This window comes from Ipomoea triloba, chromosome 3, assembly GCF_003576645.1.
Source record: "Ipomoea triloba cultivar NCNSP0323 chromosome 3, ASM357664v1".
Lineage (NCBI taxonomy): Eukaryota > Viridiplantae > Streptophyta > Magnoliopsida > Solanales > Convolvulaceae > Ipomoea > Ipomoea triloba.
Window position 1 is genome coordinate 4,454,017 of NC_044918.1, and position 19,080 is coordinate 4,473,096.

The following is a 19,080-nucleotide window of genomic DNA, read 5'->3' on the forward strand; positions in this document are numbered from 1 at the left end:
ACCTAGGGTTTTATGTTTGAATTGGATTATATTTTCCTCTTATTGATAATTGATGCGCAGCTTTTATTGATTTGTTTTGGAGAGGATTTCATCACAACGAAGTGAAAGACTCAGCCTAACCAATTTCAACCCAATTTTTCTTACTATGAGAATAGGGGTAATTTGGGGGCTTATAATGCTTAGGTGCTTAAGGTTATGATTGATGCATCACGTGGGGCAATTGTAGCCTAATTCTTGTTATTGATTACGAAAGTAGCTAACTTGAATTCTTGAGTGCATTGCCAATAAATCCCTTGGTTAATTGTTTTTCCCTAATTTTGAGTTTGTTAGAGCATCAAGATTGCAATACCCCTAATCTGACCCCACTCTTTATCATATAGTTTTTTCCCTTATTTTATTTGCATATTTTATTTTATTTTAATTCCTAAATCATATTTTACTTGGATTCTAGTGAATTCCAATACTTTAGTGCCTAGGATTTAATAATTCACACAATACGTGCCATAGCCCCAATCCTCAGCGGAACGACATTTACACTCTCTTTTACACTCATCATTTATACATCATCACTTATTTTTATTATATTATAAGTGGAGTTCTATGTTTATCATTTTTTTTAAATAAAACATTTTTTCTCTTATTTGCATTGTAATTTTATGGAGACCTTAAAAGGCTAAATTTATAATGCAAATAATTCTTCTTTTTTTTTTTTGAAAATTAATGCAAATAATTCTTAAAATAGTTTTTTTTTCTTTTATTATTCCACAGCAAATTTTAAAATGTGTTTAGATAAATACACGTAATGATTATTGGTAATTGGTTAGTATAAATAAATGATAATAAAAAAGATAAATATCAGGAAAGATACTAAGTGGTAGGTGAAAAAAGTAGGTAGGTGAATAAAGCTAATAGCATATCTAAATATTCAAATAGATGAGATACAAATCTACATCTAAGAACCTTATTAATGGTTGAATTTTTCACCATTTTTGTAAGGTTTCTTTGCCAAGTAAAAGGTTTGCAAGGTTAGAGAGAGAGAAAGAGATCGAGAGAGATCAATTGGCAACCAACCTCTACACCAAGCGTGAATGTCAATCGCGGTTCTTTTATTTTTCATTTTCTCCCCGAACAAAAATTTCAATTGTAGATGAACTCCTCTCTACCACCTCACTCCCTCTCTCTTCCAACATAGCCAAAAAAAATCATGAAAATATCTCTATTTGAAAAATTGAAGTGTCGTAACAGTGATTGTTATCATAAGTAGAGTTATGTGTTTATAATTTTTTTTTAAAAATAAAATATCTTATTTGCAATGTAATTTTATGAAAAACTTAAAATGCTAAATTTATATTGCAAATACCTCTTAAATTAATAAAAGAATTTGAAAAAAGAAAAACTAAAATTTTGCACTTAAAAATTATTGTTCTAATTCTTTATTTTGTAATTTAAAAAACTAATTTTACAAAGAAGATTGTGTATTCTATTTTCAGAAACCCATTATTTTAAAATTTAAAAAAAATTATGTTTTTCATTATTTTACAAAACCTAAAAAAAATAAAAATATCACTATTTTTTTTTTTTTGAAAAGATCACTATTTTTTAATAAACCTAAAAAATATTGGATGTATTTCAAAGAAGCTCTACCTTGAAGGTAAAACAATAAATGCTTCAAAAGGCCCTCTATTTAGTGACTTTGTTATTACGCCCATCTCTAATTGCAAATTCCTTGCCTCGAGTTTGAAGGAGGCTATCTTCACACACATTATGAAGAAAGAAAATAGATGTGTTAATTTTCTTACCAATCTCGGTCAATCTACAAAAATGGGAATGACAATTCTTGAAGCCCCTCCAAAAGATATGTTTAGCTCTTAGTCGCTAATACTAGAGGAGCAAAGAGTCGGTGTCCACTTAGGGCGGTGACGGTTATCACCCAAAAAAAAGAAGGCCCTCTATTTGCAACATGTGTTATTGCAACGAATTTATCAACTGGAAAAACAATCCAACCTTATAGACAATATATATAGACTGGGATTAAATAAGGTGAAATTCATAAATATGAGATAGTAAGAAGCATTAATATTCAGAATGAACTTTCATGTTCGGAAAGTCGCACAAGAACAAATAGGTGAAGGAAGAAAAACTTAACATCATCATGTACAAGGAATTCAAGAACTTTGGTTCCACCATAATTTTACTTGAGGTCTATAGAAATGGGAATAGGGGACGACGACGGGGCTCAAGGGTTCCAAAAATCACTATTTTTTAAATTTTTTTTATTTTTAAACTAAGATTTCATATGCGTTGTGTCCAATCCCCAACACAAGGTATATATTGTCGCACTGAACAGAATATACCAACACAGCCGAGCCTATTGACCGGGGTTTCCTAGAAGACGCTCCACTGCAGCATGAACATTCCCTGCAGTAGCTATCAGAGCCCTTATGTTTTCTTGAGTATCAAAGAACCCCATTTCTTGTAGTTGTGCCAGCTGAGAGGCATACAGTTCCTCGGGTGGAACTGTGATACAACACCATTGATGGCAAAAAATTAGTACACGCAAAAAAAAAATTAAAAACAATGAAGAGAATAGACGACAATGAAGAAACTACGAACCATTAGGTCTGTTGGGTACACCCAAGCCACCTGTCCCGAGTCCACCAAACATATTCATCAGCATATCTATGCCCACATTATCAAGTGAACCTGGATTTAGTCAGCATCATAAAGGAGTAAGAACCAAACAATGAATATGAGCTACCAGCCTACCAGATTCGTCCTTCATAGGCATCAGAATTCAGAATGCAGTGTCTTAAATATTTCATTATTAAGATGTCCACTAATTTACGCATCAAATAATCATGAAATTGCTTTGTCTAACAAAAAGTTGAATGAATGCAGCACTGACTGCATGCTTCCGTTCCAACAAATTAAGAAAATATAAAAATACCTGGCCTTCCACAGTTTGGGCCAGTTTCTCTGCACACAGCAAACAGTGTAGTTAGCAAATTAGTCTTAGGACAAGTATGCATACTATAAGTCCATGTCAATAAAAATTCAATATAGTATCCCTTGAGAAATTAGGAATGAGGTAACATCGATGGATATGTTGAAGGATTAATATGGAGTAATAGTTTAACTTACTGATTTGTCTGCTGTCGACCCAATTGGGACATAAGTGATTGCTGAAATGTTAACAGTTGCTGAAAAGGAATGGGAAAAAAAGAGTCAATGGTGCTAAACAGGAAAAGCAAAGAGTTTGGAAAACCTAGATGCATATTCTCTCACTTGGCCTCTAAACACTCATCTCTCCTCCCAATAGGTAACTTGAACAGAAAAAGGAAAATAGCAAGTTCGAATACACAGTATCGACCACTATTGTCTTCACATTTTGTGTGCAAGAATGCATTATATTTCTTAATTGAGCATACCTACCACATGCATAACATTCAAATTGGTTTAAACAGAACACATTCAGAATACAAAACAATAAATCAGGAAATAATGAATAGCCATACAATAGAAACCAAAGTTGCGTAATACTTTATTAATTATCATACAGGATTTCAACAATGTCAAATCAGGAGATTGGACATGCAACTGAAATGTCATGAAGCAAAGTTTTGATTTTCAGGTTTCATCTACTCTTTAAATCCAAATGAAATTAAAATTATTTTTAAATTAAGAGATTTATACTTGATTTCTGACTATTTTAGAGATTTTATGTAAACATATTTGCCTCCTGTCAAACACGTGGTCAGAACTCATTCTCATAGCTTATTCCCTTGTATACTAAGCCAAATTTTAGTTGACATTTGTGGTTAGTTTCATTGTGTATGGATAGAACAATTAGACAAATGATTTTCTAAGTATGTACACTAAAAACGTAAGTCCAAGTATATATGCTAAAATACAATGTGAATATGTGATTTCATTTGATAAGCTGCTATGATTTCTCAATTGAACCACAAAGAATCAACAAAAACCTTTAGTCTTTCATCATTTAACCTTTTAAACTTTGTTAGGGTTATTACTGTAGTCACACAAATCTCAGGCAAGAGTTTTAGTGAATTTCAGAGTAAGACAATATATCTGGTATAACCAGGTCATGCAGCTTGCTAAACCCAGATGGATAGACTTATAGTAGCTTTTTGTTCATTTATGTCACATTTCCCTTGCAGATAACACACCTAAACACAAGGCAACCTACCTGCATTGTCTCAGGGGAAGTTAATTGACGAATGAATTCAGGGTTTTGCATCATCTCTCTCAGTTGGGAATTGGAGTCAAGCATGCTTCGCAGTTGTGGGTTGAGGCCAAGAATCTAAAAATGAAAATTTAAAGTGAATACAACAAAAGTTTCAGCATAAAGAGAAAGGGATAGGGAAAAGCAAGCTTGCAAAAAAGAAGTGAAACAGTGATACACAAATCAAAATAAACCTGGTTCATGTACTGAGGGTTGGAGAGCATAGACTGCATCATCTGTGAGATAGCAGGATTCTGCATCAACTGATTTACTGCATTGGGATCTGGCATACCACCCAGAAGGTCTGGTAAACCAAGTCCACCTAAGCCACCAAGTGGAGCTACCCTAGCTTCCCCAGCAGCAGGGGTTGACCTAGCGGTGGTATTAGTCTGTTCAGCTCCAGCTGCAAAATCCAAATAAAGAAAAATGAGGTAATAAAGTAACCAAGAAAACTGATAAGAGCAGAAAATGCTATTAAGAGCTGTTAATCAATTCAGATATTTATGCTAAATGGAGCAAGTAGCAATTAAAAATGCAGCAGCAATAAATATCTTTAGACTTTCTCTGATAAATAATTTATTTAGACTTCATTTATAATGCAGCATCCAATCCAACATCTCAACTGAAAGTTCAATGAATCCTGATTCATCAAAAAACCTCTGAAGCAGAGAAAACTATGACAAGAGGTAAATTATTAGGGATTGTAGATAGAAAGTCTAGAGCACTTGGCCTCCTCTGAATATCTACAAATGACAGACAGGCTAACAGCATCAGTACTAATAGTGTATCTCAACTTTTGATACCAAGCTTTTGTAGCCAGGCCTACAGTATGAAGGGAAATAAAGGTTAAAGAGAAAGAGCAAAGGTCCAGGGCCTTATGAAGACAGAATATCCCAAGTAACAACCGGAAACAAATGAAGCACTTCTACCATTCAAATGTAGTTTCGACAAAAGAAGTTTATATGAAGACTTAAAGAAAGAAAGCTTACCGCTAGCAGAGGCCCAAGGATTAGGAAGCGGATTAGTATTAGGAGCAGGAGGATTGGTAGTGGCTTCAGAACCAGCTCTTGGAGGATTACCTTGCCCACCACCCTGGACTCCCAGAAGCGCAGCAAAAGGGTTTGACCCCACATCACTTCTCGCATCCCCAGCCATGGTAGTTGCATTCAGGAATGGCTCTTGGACAGTTTCATACATGCGCCTGAGCATGTTAAATCCCTCTGGGGAAGATTCAATATTGCTCATTGCCCTGTCAGTATTACGCATCATCTCACGCATGAGCTCAGGGTTTCGTGCAGCCTCCATGGTTTGCCGTAGAGTGGCAGGATCATTTAGTATGTGAGCAAGCTCTGGATTACGATCCATGATCTCCCGCATCTGAGGATTGTTCATGATCAAGTTGCGGATAACTTCTGGGTTATTCATTAGATTCTGAACAAGAGGCATGTTCAAGATATCCCTCATCATGTTGGGGTTTTGATTCAACTGTTGCTGTACTTGTTCAAAATCCGGAAGTCCAGCTCCAAATAATCCACCACCACCACCACTTCCAAGTCCATTCAAATTAAGCCCAGGAAATAATGAAGCTCCAGGGCCTGATCCTCCAAATGCTCCACCAACATTTGGAGCAGCATCCCTTGACGCATTTTGGTTAGTATTTGGAGCTCCAGGAGAAGTTGCGCCTGCATTATTTGTAGAGGTAGCTGGAGCAAAGCCACGAACCAAATGAACAGTGTGATCTGCCTTCAAACCTACCAATCACGCATAAATAAGATTGGATGAACTAAGAAATATGTAACTCAAACAGCTCATAAAGACTTATACACGCCTAGAACTTAATCAGCAGATTCAGTACATTGTCATATAAATGCAAACTTAAAAAAGAAGCAAAATACATAAGAGAATTTGTACTGGATTTTGTTCACTCAGTAAGGCCAAGTGCCCTGCAACCATTTATAATATTTCATCATCTAAACAAAACTTCAACACACAATTTAGGTATTATATTCATTTTAACCCACTAGGTTATGCATGTCAGGGAATGAGAGGGCATTGGGGGAAAGGGAAAAGAAGGCAAAGAATACCAATGGAAACAGCATAACCTCATTTGGGAGGCCATTTGGTGCTTTTAATTAAATAAGCATGATTATAACTTAATTAACAGCATCTTACAAAATTTTCTATCCTCAAAAGTTGTATACAATTATGCAAACTTATCTTATTAATGGAAAATCTTTATTTTTTCAACAGAACCAACATCATTAACAAAAACTAGTCAAAGTTCAGGTTTTACATTTCAAAAACTTCTAGTATAACTAAAATGCTTCCAAGTTGTTCAGTTTCTTTTAATTTAGCATTAGTTTTATCAAATATTACCAACATAAGTAACTTTCCACAAATGAAAACAGCTACTGCATTATGTATCAAATCAGGTAAAGAGCATTTCCATATGTTGTTCCATGATCAACATTCATTTCTACATCAGTTCAACATCAACTAAATATCAAGCAAATTACTAAGAAAAGCTCCAATTCTACCCCCTCTTCTACTTTTCACCTGTACAAATGGTTATTTCATATATCATGGCTATAAACATGTTTCACAGAGTATCCCTACCGTCAAACAGAGCACATCCCGACACCCTTAACCACTCAACCCACGAATATGTAAGAAAAAATGGCATTATTCATTTCATGAATCCAACAAAAGATAAATTAATCTCACATACGCAGAAACACCTACCAAGGCACACAGACCTGTCTATCATCTATACAATCGATAAATAAATTCAATCCGGTGGGGGGGAAAAATCTTGGATAGCAGAGAGGCATCGGCAACCAATCATTTCCCGTGTACGAAAAGAAAATGAGAGATAGGTGATCATTGACGTACCGTAGCTGTCTAGGGTTTGCTCATCCTTTAAGATCCGACCCTTGTAGATCAAACGCTGCTGCTCAGAGGGGATGTCGCAGTGCTGAGCGAGGAGGGACTTGAAGGATCCGACGGAAGAATCGAGGGTGGCCTGCACTGAGAATTTGGAGCCGTTGGAGCAGCGGATGTTGATATTCACAGCTTCGCCATCAGACCCGCAGGCGGCGGCCGCGCTATTCTCGTTGTTCTTCGAATTGTCCCCGTCGTTGTTCCCCGCAACATTAGCATCGCCGCCCCCCATACTCAACTGCTCAACTGGAGATTCCCCGCAACAATCCCAATTCCACCGGACGGCAATCGAAACACAAGGATGCGACTTCGAGCTGCCGATCAATCTAGAAGAAGAAGAACACAATCGATGCCCTAGTTCTCTCAGGTGAAGAATAGAGAGACACAAAGAGGAAACAGATTGAGGATTTTTTTTCCCAATATGGATATATATATTTTTTATTTATATAATACGGAGTATATTATTTTTATTTATAATATATTCCTATTTTAAGCGAATGAGAAATAAATGTAGGGAAAGGTGACGAGTAACGACCAATAGTAATCCAAGATGCCCAACAGGACCTTGGACTTCCGAGAAGCAATTCTAAACCGGTGTCGTTAAGGTATCCCCCACATTCTAAACCGCTAATCTACCAAAGAAAGGTTAGCATTCTTGTTTTCTTAATTACGTGTAAAGTGATAATTTTAGTCTACCATTAATAAATTATGTTAATATTAATAATATATTTTAAATTTCTAAATTATTGAGGGACACTTTAGTCATTTTTTATTTATATCATTTTATATTAAATAATTAATTAATCGTTGAAGTTGACATAAGTTTTTTTTTTTTGTCATTGGAGTGTAACTAAAACTTCAAAATTGTTTAGATTTTCAAATTTACTAAATATTACTTGTTGAAAAATAAATATTACGAATTTAATTATTTTGTTGTTTTCATGTCCATAGGTTGGAATGAGTCTTCCGTCTATAAGCACTTTTAATTCATATGTCATTTTCATTTTCGTTTTCTTACAAAAAGAAAAAGTATAAAAAAAAATTGTGATTCTACTATAATTGCATTTTCAATTTTCCATTTGCAAAAATATGTTTTTTTTTTAACCAAACCTAAAAATAAATAATGATTTAAATGAAATAATTTTCTTTGTTTGGTAGTAAAGCTAAAAGCATACTATGTGACAATTCATATTATTTTATTGATTTTTGTTATTTTTTATGTGTTCATAAATGTATATATTTAACTTTAAATGTTTGTACGTACATTTTATTTTATTTAATACAATTATCATTATTATATTTTGTAGACAAAATTACCCTTATAACGTTATTATTATTTAATAACTCAATTATAATCACTATTACCATAAACCTACATCCTTCATACCTTTTTCTTATTTGATCTTTAATTATAATTTCATTAAAATTGTCATATAACAATTAATTTAATTGAAGATTATATTTTGATTAAATATCTATGAATGTTAAATCATATGTGTATGTAATATAAATATTATTTATGTATACATATAGCAATATATGTGAGTGTTAGCTTAGTATTATAGTTTTCTTTTTTTTTTTTGTAAATATAAATTTTATGTAAATTGTCTACATTATTAATATATATATATATATATATATATATATATATATATATATATATATATTCTTTTTCATTTTTCTCTATATTATTAAAATATAATAATTTAAATATATAAATTTAAAGAATTGCGAGATATAATTTGAACTAATTTTTTAATTTTTTTATTTAATAATATTTTAATATTTTGGCATGAATTTCGTGAATCGCATATCAAAATGCTAATACAATCATAAATATGGGTTTTTAGATAGTGCTTCGCTTACTCTGTTGTGACAAGGATTTTACGTGTGAGCATTAAATGCTAATTAACATTGTATATGAGACCATGATTATTACCTCTTTTTAAGGGTGCGAATGGCAATCTAGCGTGACAGATTATATTATTTTTTCATTATTTTTTTTACCCATATTCTAAACTCTAATCTACAAAAAATGTGGTTAACATGACACTTTTTTAGTATTTGAGTTATGATGACAGAGAAGATTAATATATTTTTTTAGACAAATTTTAAAGAATTAATCATCATTGATATTGATTGCATCGAATACAATTAAAAATACATATTTGATATGCATGGATAGAATGATTAAGAATTAAACAGGAATAAGTGAATAAAAATTAAAATATTTTTGTATAATAATCATAACAATTGCAAAATAGTAATTCACCACGAAATTACGATCCACAAACTATGAAATTACAATTTCCTCGAACCAAAACATGAATTGTAATTCCATGTAATTTGGTAGGAATGAAATTACAATTCCAATCCCTGCTTTGTGAATAAATATGAATACAAATATCTTCTTGAGAACAACAAAGTAATGATGCAATTAGTACTATAAAAAAAAAAGTAATGATGCAATCCTTTCCAAAATATATAATAATAATAATAATAATAATAATAATAATAGTAGTAGTAGTAGTAGTAGTAGTACAATAGCAAAAGCTATATCCATGTATAACATGAAGACCTATTATTTACTATAAAACTCTCACGAGAAGTGTCAAGTGCATATAATCATAACTATGAATTTTTAGACGGTACCTCGCTTATTCTGCTATGACAATGACTTCACATGTGAGCATTCTATGCTAACTAATGTTGTATAAACACTCCAAACCCTTATTTTATGGGTGTGAATGGTAATTTGTTGTGACAGATAATATCATATACTTCGTATTTATTTATTTTTTAAAAGATACTTTTTGGACAACGGTGTCCTTCTCTTTTTTGCTTTTAAATAATAAATTTAAATATTATTATATTATAATTATATTTTAAAGTGATAAACGCTAAATAAGCCCTCAAAATAGTCATAATAGTGCAATTGAGCCCTATTTTTAAATATACCCAAAAAAAAAAAAAAAAGTGCACTTGGATAATTTAATAGGTTAATAACATGTCAAAAGCGTAGTTTGTGATAAAATAGTGCTAGGTGCCTATATTGGACTCTATGTGTATTTTTTTAAAGAGTTCGTGTTATTTAGTTTTGTTGGAAAGAAATTTTAAAATAAAAATAAAATGTTGACAAAGACAATCTTCATCTAGTTGTCTTCCTTATCGTCCCAAGTTTGGGGCAAAGCCCTCCACCATCCTATCGAGATACAATGTAAAGGTTGTTTGAGCGAGGAATTTCATCTTTTGTGAACAATGAATTCAACATATCATTAATTTATTACAAACTCATTTTTTATCATTTATTAATTAACCTACTAAATGAGCTAATTAATTATAGTTTTTCTTTTTGTACAGTATATTTTTAGTGTTTGGATAGAGATAAAAAAAATAAAAAATTAATGGCTCAATTGCATTATTCTTACTACTTCGAGTGCTTATTTGAAACTTATCCCTATTTTGAAAGTAAGTTTGATCATAGGAATTTAGAATATATATATATATAGTGACAGATTGCATGATATATAATAGTAGAGTCCAATTTTCAAAGTAAAAGAGTATTACAAAAATGGACAAATTATATCATGGACCATAATTCATTATTATAATAATGTATGTTCATTAAAAAGTATCATTGAATATTGATTATGATTCACTATTATAATATTGTAGATTTATTATAACAATATTGTAGTTCATTAAAATAAAAGCAATAATTGCATATTACCATTTACACATATTACTCTTTATTTTTTATATATATAAATAAAATCAATGTTACAAAATATATTATTAAAAAATTTCATTGAGATATTTTGAATGATATTCATATTAATATATTTTTTAATCTACTTGTAATATTGATAAAATAAACATTATGTATTGTGAAAATGAACATTCAATATTCTTTTAATGATCCTATTTTAGGTTCGGTATTTGCATTAGTATTGTAAAAATAAATATACAATATTTTGAGAATGAATATAATACAATGACTTAATAAATGCAAAGATTTTATTATCTAATCAATCTCATAGGAAAAAAATAATATTTTAAAATGTCAATGAAAATTTACAAGATTAATAGTTCACATATAACAACAATTGATATCTCAATCATATACAATTATACACAAAGAAAACTTATGGATTTATATGTTATAACTTAATTGCATAACTCTTTAATTACTCTTCGACAACATCAGTAAGTCCGATATAATCATGTTACTTTTAACAAAAAATAAGTTAAATTTTACTAATTCATCAATATTGCATTAAGAAGACTTAATTTATTTTTTATATGAAAATTGTTAGGACATTATTTATATTATCAATTATAACCATCTACAACAATACTCATATTTACTACTACTTTTATTACAAGTTGAATATACTCATTTTGATTATATTGAAAATAATCATTTTTATTTTATATTAATTATTTAATGTTTAAATTTGTACTAAGTATTTATTTATTTTAATTTTTGTGATGTGCATTAATTTAAGTGCATATTATAACTAGTTATTTGTATAAAAATATAAAAGAAAAATAAATTTAAGGTGAAAAAAAAATAATTTGGTTGACTTTTTAAGTTGGACCATGGTCCATGGTTATAACATTCCGTACAAATGTGGATAGTCTAATACCAAGTAGATTTGGGCCACTGAATTGGGTTTCAAGACTATCTTTTTGGATTGAAATTATTGGACTAACATGATACCCAATATTTCATAACATACTTAACGTATAAATTTAAGATATTGTTTAACAAAAAAAATCAAATTTGTTCAAAAAAACAAAAAAACAAAAAAAATCAAACTTATACCATTAGAACCCTGTGGCGATGGTAGAGAGGTTAGCATATTTGGCCAAACTGTTTAAAATTTAGTAAAAATATTAATAATTACTTCGTATTTAACATGGAATATTCATAAAATTTATATCAACATTTATTTGGAAAATACTTATATGTTATTATAATTGGCAGTATAAATGTATGATGCATCCATGTATAGCTATAAATCCTATAATATGGCTTGTTTCGTTATAAAAAATGTTTTTTTTTCTTCATTTTCATATGCTTACTATTTTTCAAGTCTTCATTTTTCATTTTAAAACCAAAAAAAAATGTTAAAATGCAATTATTTTAATTTTTACTTTTATATAATTTAATATTATTTGACATGTAATTGTTTTTCATATAAAAAGTTAAATGCAAGTAATAAATACTAATTGTATGAGATAATTATGGCAATCAAGTTAGATCAAGTTTAATCTGAAAACGAATTTCAATACAAAACATATTACTCCCTACCTCTCCCATTTTACTTTCTACTTTTATTCCTTAGCTTCACTCAAAATTTTGATGTTGATATTTTTCTTGAGATCCAAAGGATGAAGATAACTTATATCTTTTGCCACATCAAGGAATAAAAGTAGGAGAGTAAAACTTATATCTTTTGGTGAGATTATTGACCCTAATCATTAAATGGCGATTTTACCCTTGCATCCCTAACATTTATATCTCTATATTGTTGTTGTTCATATGGTTTGCCTGCTTTTCTTTCTATTTTTGTAACAACAATAATAATGTTTTTCTTTCTTTTTGATTTCATTCATCATTGTAACGCATAATAATAATAATAATAATAATAATAATAATAATTGTAAAAGTAATTTAAGAGTTAATAGAGTTCGAACCCCTCTCGTATGGAAAAATCAATCTAGCCAGCACTTTGTCCCCTAATTGGGCCGACCCGATGCATACGTAGATTAGTTTGAGTATGGTTCGGGCTTAAAGGTGCTTCCTATAGTTAAGACTTGCTCATGACACCTCGTGGTCTGATAAAAAGAAAATTTAAGTGTTAATAAATTAAGACAATATGTTTATGCCCTTCACTTCAAGAATTAAGGCATTTAGTGACAAATATTTTGTAACACTTCGTAATTTAGTCACAAATAATACTTTTTTTGTAACCAACAAAATAGCTTGACACTATTGTTTGTGATAACTATGATAATTTTTTTTGGTCACAGATAGTATAGTAATTATTACAAATAAGTTGTCACTATGAGTAGAATGATAGTGTCATGACTTAAGTTGTCACTAAATGTATGTGCATTTTGACAAAATTATAATTATTACGAGAATGGATTTAATTGTGGCAAAATATAGTGTGAAGACAAATTTTGGTACGTTTTGTGACAAATAGTTGTTGGTCACTCTTTTTTATAATATTTGTGACAACTCATTTTGTCAATAAAAATACAATTAGTTAGATAGTACCATTAGAAATGGGATACGATTGTGAGAAAAAAAAAAACCTCTATAATTATGTAAACAAAATTTACTAAATTGTGACAATAATTGTAACACCCCAACTTTCACATCCAGGATTTATTACCAAATCCCTAATGGTATACATCACAGCGGAAGCTAATAATTCAAAAAGCAGAAAACTGGGTGTTACCGCCACGCTTAGGTATCTTTCCTATACCCAAACGCTAAGGCTCAACTTACAACCTAAAATAACCGTATCAATATCCAGATATGTACATATGGAAATAATCTCTCCAGGGTGTCTATTCTAGGATAGAGTAATCTTCAACCTCGACTCCCATCCTATTTAAAGCTCATCGGCCACAGGGGCCCACGCTAGACTGCATCTAATAAAGGACACAATGAAGTGTAGTTAGCGCGACGGCTAAGTAAGGAAATCCATTGTCACTCGAAAGTAAACAAAGGTTTCGAAAAACATATTTTCCAGAAAATGTAACTTTACCCAACGGTTGCATTCTACCTGCAACAGTTATAAATAGCAACTTGCATACATTATGAGCACAATTCAGTAACGTCTCATGTCATTTCCCTCTTGACAAGGTCATTTAGTAATCATTTTCATACCCAGTAATATATTGTTAAACAATTAAGCATACTAGTAAGTAGTAAGAAACATAAATCACACATCTTGCTTGTAATCACTTTAGTAGAAAAACCTTTCCCTCATAATAAAATCCTCATCACTTTTCACTTTTCAAAAAGAGAGATCACCCACAACCTTTGGGTACTTAAAAACTTATCACATCTTTCTTTCCCGTAGCTACAGCGTAACTACATTCATATTTCAAAATTCCACTTAGTCCTAGATAGAAAGTGTGAGGCCTTTGGAGTCCTTTCTCCACTTTTGACCACTTGGATCGTTGAACTCGGGTTCAGTGGTCATCGCCCGGTCTAATACTGATCCCCTGGACTTATAGGAGCGTTGAAATGATTCATAGCTAGCCTCACTAGGTTCATAAGAACGACACCTACCCGAACATAGAGTGACTATACTTAAGTGTGCACACCCCCGTAGGAGTACCTTTTCCTTCCGGGTGATATAGTACTCGGCGAATCGACTTCGCCCACAGTATGATTGATCATACACATAATTACCATGCGGAATAGGCACTTTAAGCTCATCTTTATTCCGTGGTTAACAAGATCCTTCACCACTTTTACTAGAACTAAGGTTTGAAAACATTTTCCTTCCTTTTCCCTTTCCTTGAGTCAAAATCACTTTTTAGACATTTCCCACAAAATCAAGTCCTCCTTTGAAATCAATCACCATTCTTAACTTAGTTCAAAAGTCTTGTCTCTCAAAACATTTTGCTCAAAACATTTCCCAAAATACACATATTGGTTAATGATTTGTTCATTTCGAAAACCAAGTAACGAGAGTCACATTATTCCTTAAAACATGATTTTTCTTCCAAATGGATTATGACATCCCAAAACCTCGTTACTAATTTTATTACAAATTATATTTGTCAAAATTGTTTCTAACCATTCTTTTTCAGAAAATTTCAGCTTGGCGCAATCCGAAAGATTGAGCCGGTAAAAATAGTTCCCGAACTCTTTTTCACTTGAAATTTTTATGGTAGAACCCCAACTTATAGTACTTGATGTCCATAAAAAGTTTTGGTCAAAAAGGTCCACGAATTAACACAGAAAATTACCTTTTTGCCCCTGGTCCGAAATATTTTTCTCACTGGACCAGTGTTGGGAAAATGAGCAAAAACCATACTTACACTACTCCGATCATTATGAAATTTTATATGTAGGTTCTAAACGTGTTGATCTACATGTCTACAAAATTTGGAGTCAAAATGCCTTACCAATTTTTCCCAATAATTTTCGAAAGTCATTGCTGGAAACTAGTTTGGTTTTTACTCAATAATTTCACAAATATAAATTTATATGGGCATGAATACAACCTATACATGCATAAAATAGCTATAACATGTATATTAGAATTTACCAAAAATCAAAGTAAGGATTTTTGAAGCCAATTTATAGATCCATAACATAACACATAGTTATCACGTAAAAATTCCTAACCGTATAATTTCCTAGCAATTGTCTATATCCAAGTGATTGAGCCAACTTAAGGGATTCCTTACCTCAATAGAAGCTTTTAAACCAAAGTAGTTGCTAGCTCCTTTCTTGAATTCAAAGACCTTAAGAATATTATCACAATAACAATATTTTCATGCACTAAACATCAACACATGAATTCTAGAGATGATTTAATCCAACAAGGTTCAAGATCTTACCTACACTTGTACACTTGGGTTGGAAAAGCTTGGGAGCTCTTAGATCACAAAGGAGGACTAAATCTATTTTTTTTTCTTCTTCCTAAGGGTGTAGCCGAAATGAGAGAGGGAGAGAGATGATCTTGGTGTGATTTTGTTCTTGATCTACAAGTAACAAATGCAACCTCATTAATGCTTCATTAATTGCCCAATCTAGGCTTAGATTCACTTGCCACATGTCAACACCCCATGGAGTCCTTACAAGATCTCAAATCTAATTTGCCAGTTTATGCTTAAATCAGATGAATGTTCGGAGGATTATAACTTAATTCGGGAAAATTCTAATACCAAAATTATCGTAAAAATATTCCCGTCACAAATCACCAATTTTGGGAATTTTCGGTGTCCCGCTAAATTTAGGTACAGAGTCCGTAACAATTTATCCCTTACAGTCCCTTTAAAATTTTTCTTGAACTAACTAGAAATTCAGGCTTAATCGTATCACATTTAATAATCTAATTCCTGGAAAATTCGAACCGAATCCATATCCTTAAAATTTTCTCGGTTCGTGACCGGTACGTAGTTCGCAGCTTATCGATAACTAATCCTTAAGAGAAAAATTATTTCGAGCACCGAACAGTCTTCTCTTAAATGTCATAGCCCAAAAAAAAAAATTACATCGCTATTCTCGAATCTTAACTTTGTCGGAAAAAAAACCGAGGGGTTACAATAATTGTGTTGGCTTCAAGTTTTGTCACTAATGTTATGATAATTGCGACGAGTAATTATTTGTTACAATGACTTTGTCACTATAATTAAATAGATGGATGAATATTGTATGAAGTTATGCTGTAAACAATATTTACCACTAAAATTGCATTCAAGTTGGTGCCAAAGTAATATGGTGTGAACTAGGTATTAAATATTATGGTCAATTAAAGTGCAACTAGTTGTACTCAAAAAAAAAAAAAAAAAAAAGTGCAACTAGTTATGCCTCTTAAAATGAATGTAATTTTGTAAATACATTTTGTAATCAATCATTTTTAAACTTTCAATCTTTTTGTGACATATAAATTATCTATCATTTACGGAAGCCATTTAAGAAAAAATTCCACAAGTCAAATTGCTTCATTCCAATACAAATGTTAAAGAGCTCATATTTATCACCAATTGATTTTAAGAAAGATATGACAACTAGATAACTAAAAAATTATGTGGTTAAGTATGTTTGAATTACCGAATGAGTGACCTACTGAGAAGTAAGCATATTACAACACTAACGGCTGAGTCAAGCATATATGCTATCAATAATTGGTATCATAGTTGAGGTCACGAGTTTGAATCAATCCAAATGGGATGGGCGTAGGCCAGGCGAAGTCTAGTCTTGCGAGGGACATTAATGGGCGTGGGGATTAAAGTGTTGTCACAATAAAATGATTAATTATAACGATTTTAGTTATCACTATATCATTTTTTTTGTAATAACATATTTGGTCACAAAATATAAATTTATTGTGACCTCTATTGTTATCACTCAAATAATACTTTTAGTGTAAGCAAACATGGTCACAAAAGTCTTGCATAATTGTGACAACTTTTTAAAATTCGGCACTATTACAATATATAGTAGTTATGTTTAATCCGATTTAATCTTGTGATCATGTTTAGAACGCCTAGATCATTATACCTATTCCTTTTGATGGTTTAATGTCAATATACAACTTAGTATTTTGAGGGTCATTGGGCTTGGAGACGGTGAAGTAGACTATGAAGATGACGATGAGGAGGAAGCTAGATCATAAAAATGGTGGCGACAATGCAAAAAAAGCTAAATTTGTATGCCTACTCGGCGGCTTGTGATGATGAGGAGGTCTCCCCATACTTGAGATTTGTAACTTCTAAGCTCAAATCTTGAATTTAGAATTTGATTTCTTGTAGGTATTTTAGCTGGACTGAGGGTTGCAGGAGATGAGAGGAAAAGAGGAAGAAAATGATGGAAGTAGACTTCAGAGGACTATGAGGATTGACAAACATGGACAAAAGGGAAAAGATAATAAAGTGTGAAATACGACTATGGAGAAGATTTAGGGCTTTTGTGGATATGGGGAAAGTATTATGCGTAATAAGTGTGTAAAAGGGAGAAAAGGAGGAAACACGTTATATTCCATATAGGAATTTACTTCTTTACTCTTAGATTTAACTCCGTACTACTAAGAGCATCTTTATCAGTGGAGTTTTTTCGTGGTATTTTAGGAGCTAGTTTTGGTAAGTGTGATTAGGAAAGAGAAGATGCGAGGAGATTAAAAAAAAGGAAAAAAAAAACTAAACTAAAAAAATCTGAAATTTGAAATTAAAAATAATTATAGGAAAGTTAAATGTCAGAGCGACCGCTACTCTGACTTTCTCACGCGCCCGCTAGGGCGGCAGTGCGTGCCAAGCACGAGGCGCGCACTGTTGCTTCTTTTTTTTTTTTTTTTTTTTTTTGACATGATCTTGTATTTTGCAAGAGTATGAAAACATCACAAATCAATTTATGATTCAGTTCTTGGCCTGACATGAACCAACAAATATACATAGATGTGGATGCCCTAACATCAGGGATCAAACTCGTCACTTCGCTCATAATTAAGTGACTAAAAATGGATATGATAATAACTCAAAGACTGAGTCGCTACCACGGGTATAACTCAAGGACTAAATATGTCATTTTCTCTTATTTGTAATTATATTATAAAAATTTATAACAATCACAATAGATTATCATATTAGAGTTTTATAAATAAATAGAAAAAAACACAAATATCTTGCAATATGTCTTCACCTAATTAACACAAGACCAACCTTCTTGACTAAGAAAGTATGTTCCTTAACACTCATCAGTCATCACCATGCCAACATAGTACCTGGACAACTTGAATGCAATTAAATTGTACAAGAAACATAGTTCCCTAAACCTAATATGACAATAATGTGTTATAATATCATATTAAAGAAAGTAGTTGCACATCTTAATTTAGGAAGTAAATAATTTGCGTTCTATATTAGATTTTGAATTATATTGTAATTATAAATAATGTTATTGATCTCGATACTTTTACATAATATTTAGTACAACTCTAACATTAGAAAGTACGTAATAGTACGTATTTGTAATTGCATTTTCACAATAATAATAAATATAACATTTACTACTTTACATTCCCATTGATCTATCCTGTGTTAATTACACGGTCTATGTTGGGCTATACACTTTAACACCAACCATTTCTAATTATAATTAACTAATTATAATAATCAATAAGTGGCAGAACTGGCACTCA

General features: G+C 31.5%; 1 protein-coding gene across 1 annotated transcript; it reads right to left on the bottom strand.

Moving 5' to 3' along the window:
- Positions 1 to 2,031: 2,031 nt before the first annotated feature.
- On the bottom strand, positions 2,032 to 7,571 carry LOC116012745 (ubiquitin domain-containing protein DSK2b-like). Its single transcript, XM_031252398.1, has 8 exons — positions 7,136 to 7,571; positions 5,233 to 5,994; positions 4,438 to 4,646; positions 4,208 to 4,321; positions 3,142 to 3,200; positions 2,948 to 2,976; positions 2,614 to 2,679; positions 2,032 to 2,517 (listed from the first exon to the last, which is right to left on the bottom strand). The coding sequence occupies exons 1-8, from the start codon at positions 7,413 to 7,415 to the stop codon at positions 2,369 to 2,371; spliced, it is 1,668 nt and encodes a 555-aa protein (XP_031108258.1). The 5' UTR covers positions 7,416 to 7,571; the 3' UTR covers positions 2,032 to 2,368.
- Positions 7,572 to 19,080: the final 11,509 nt, after the last annotated feature.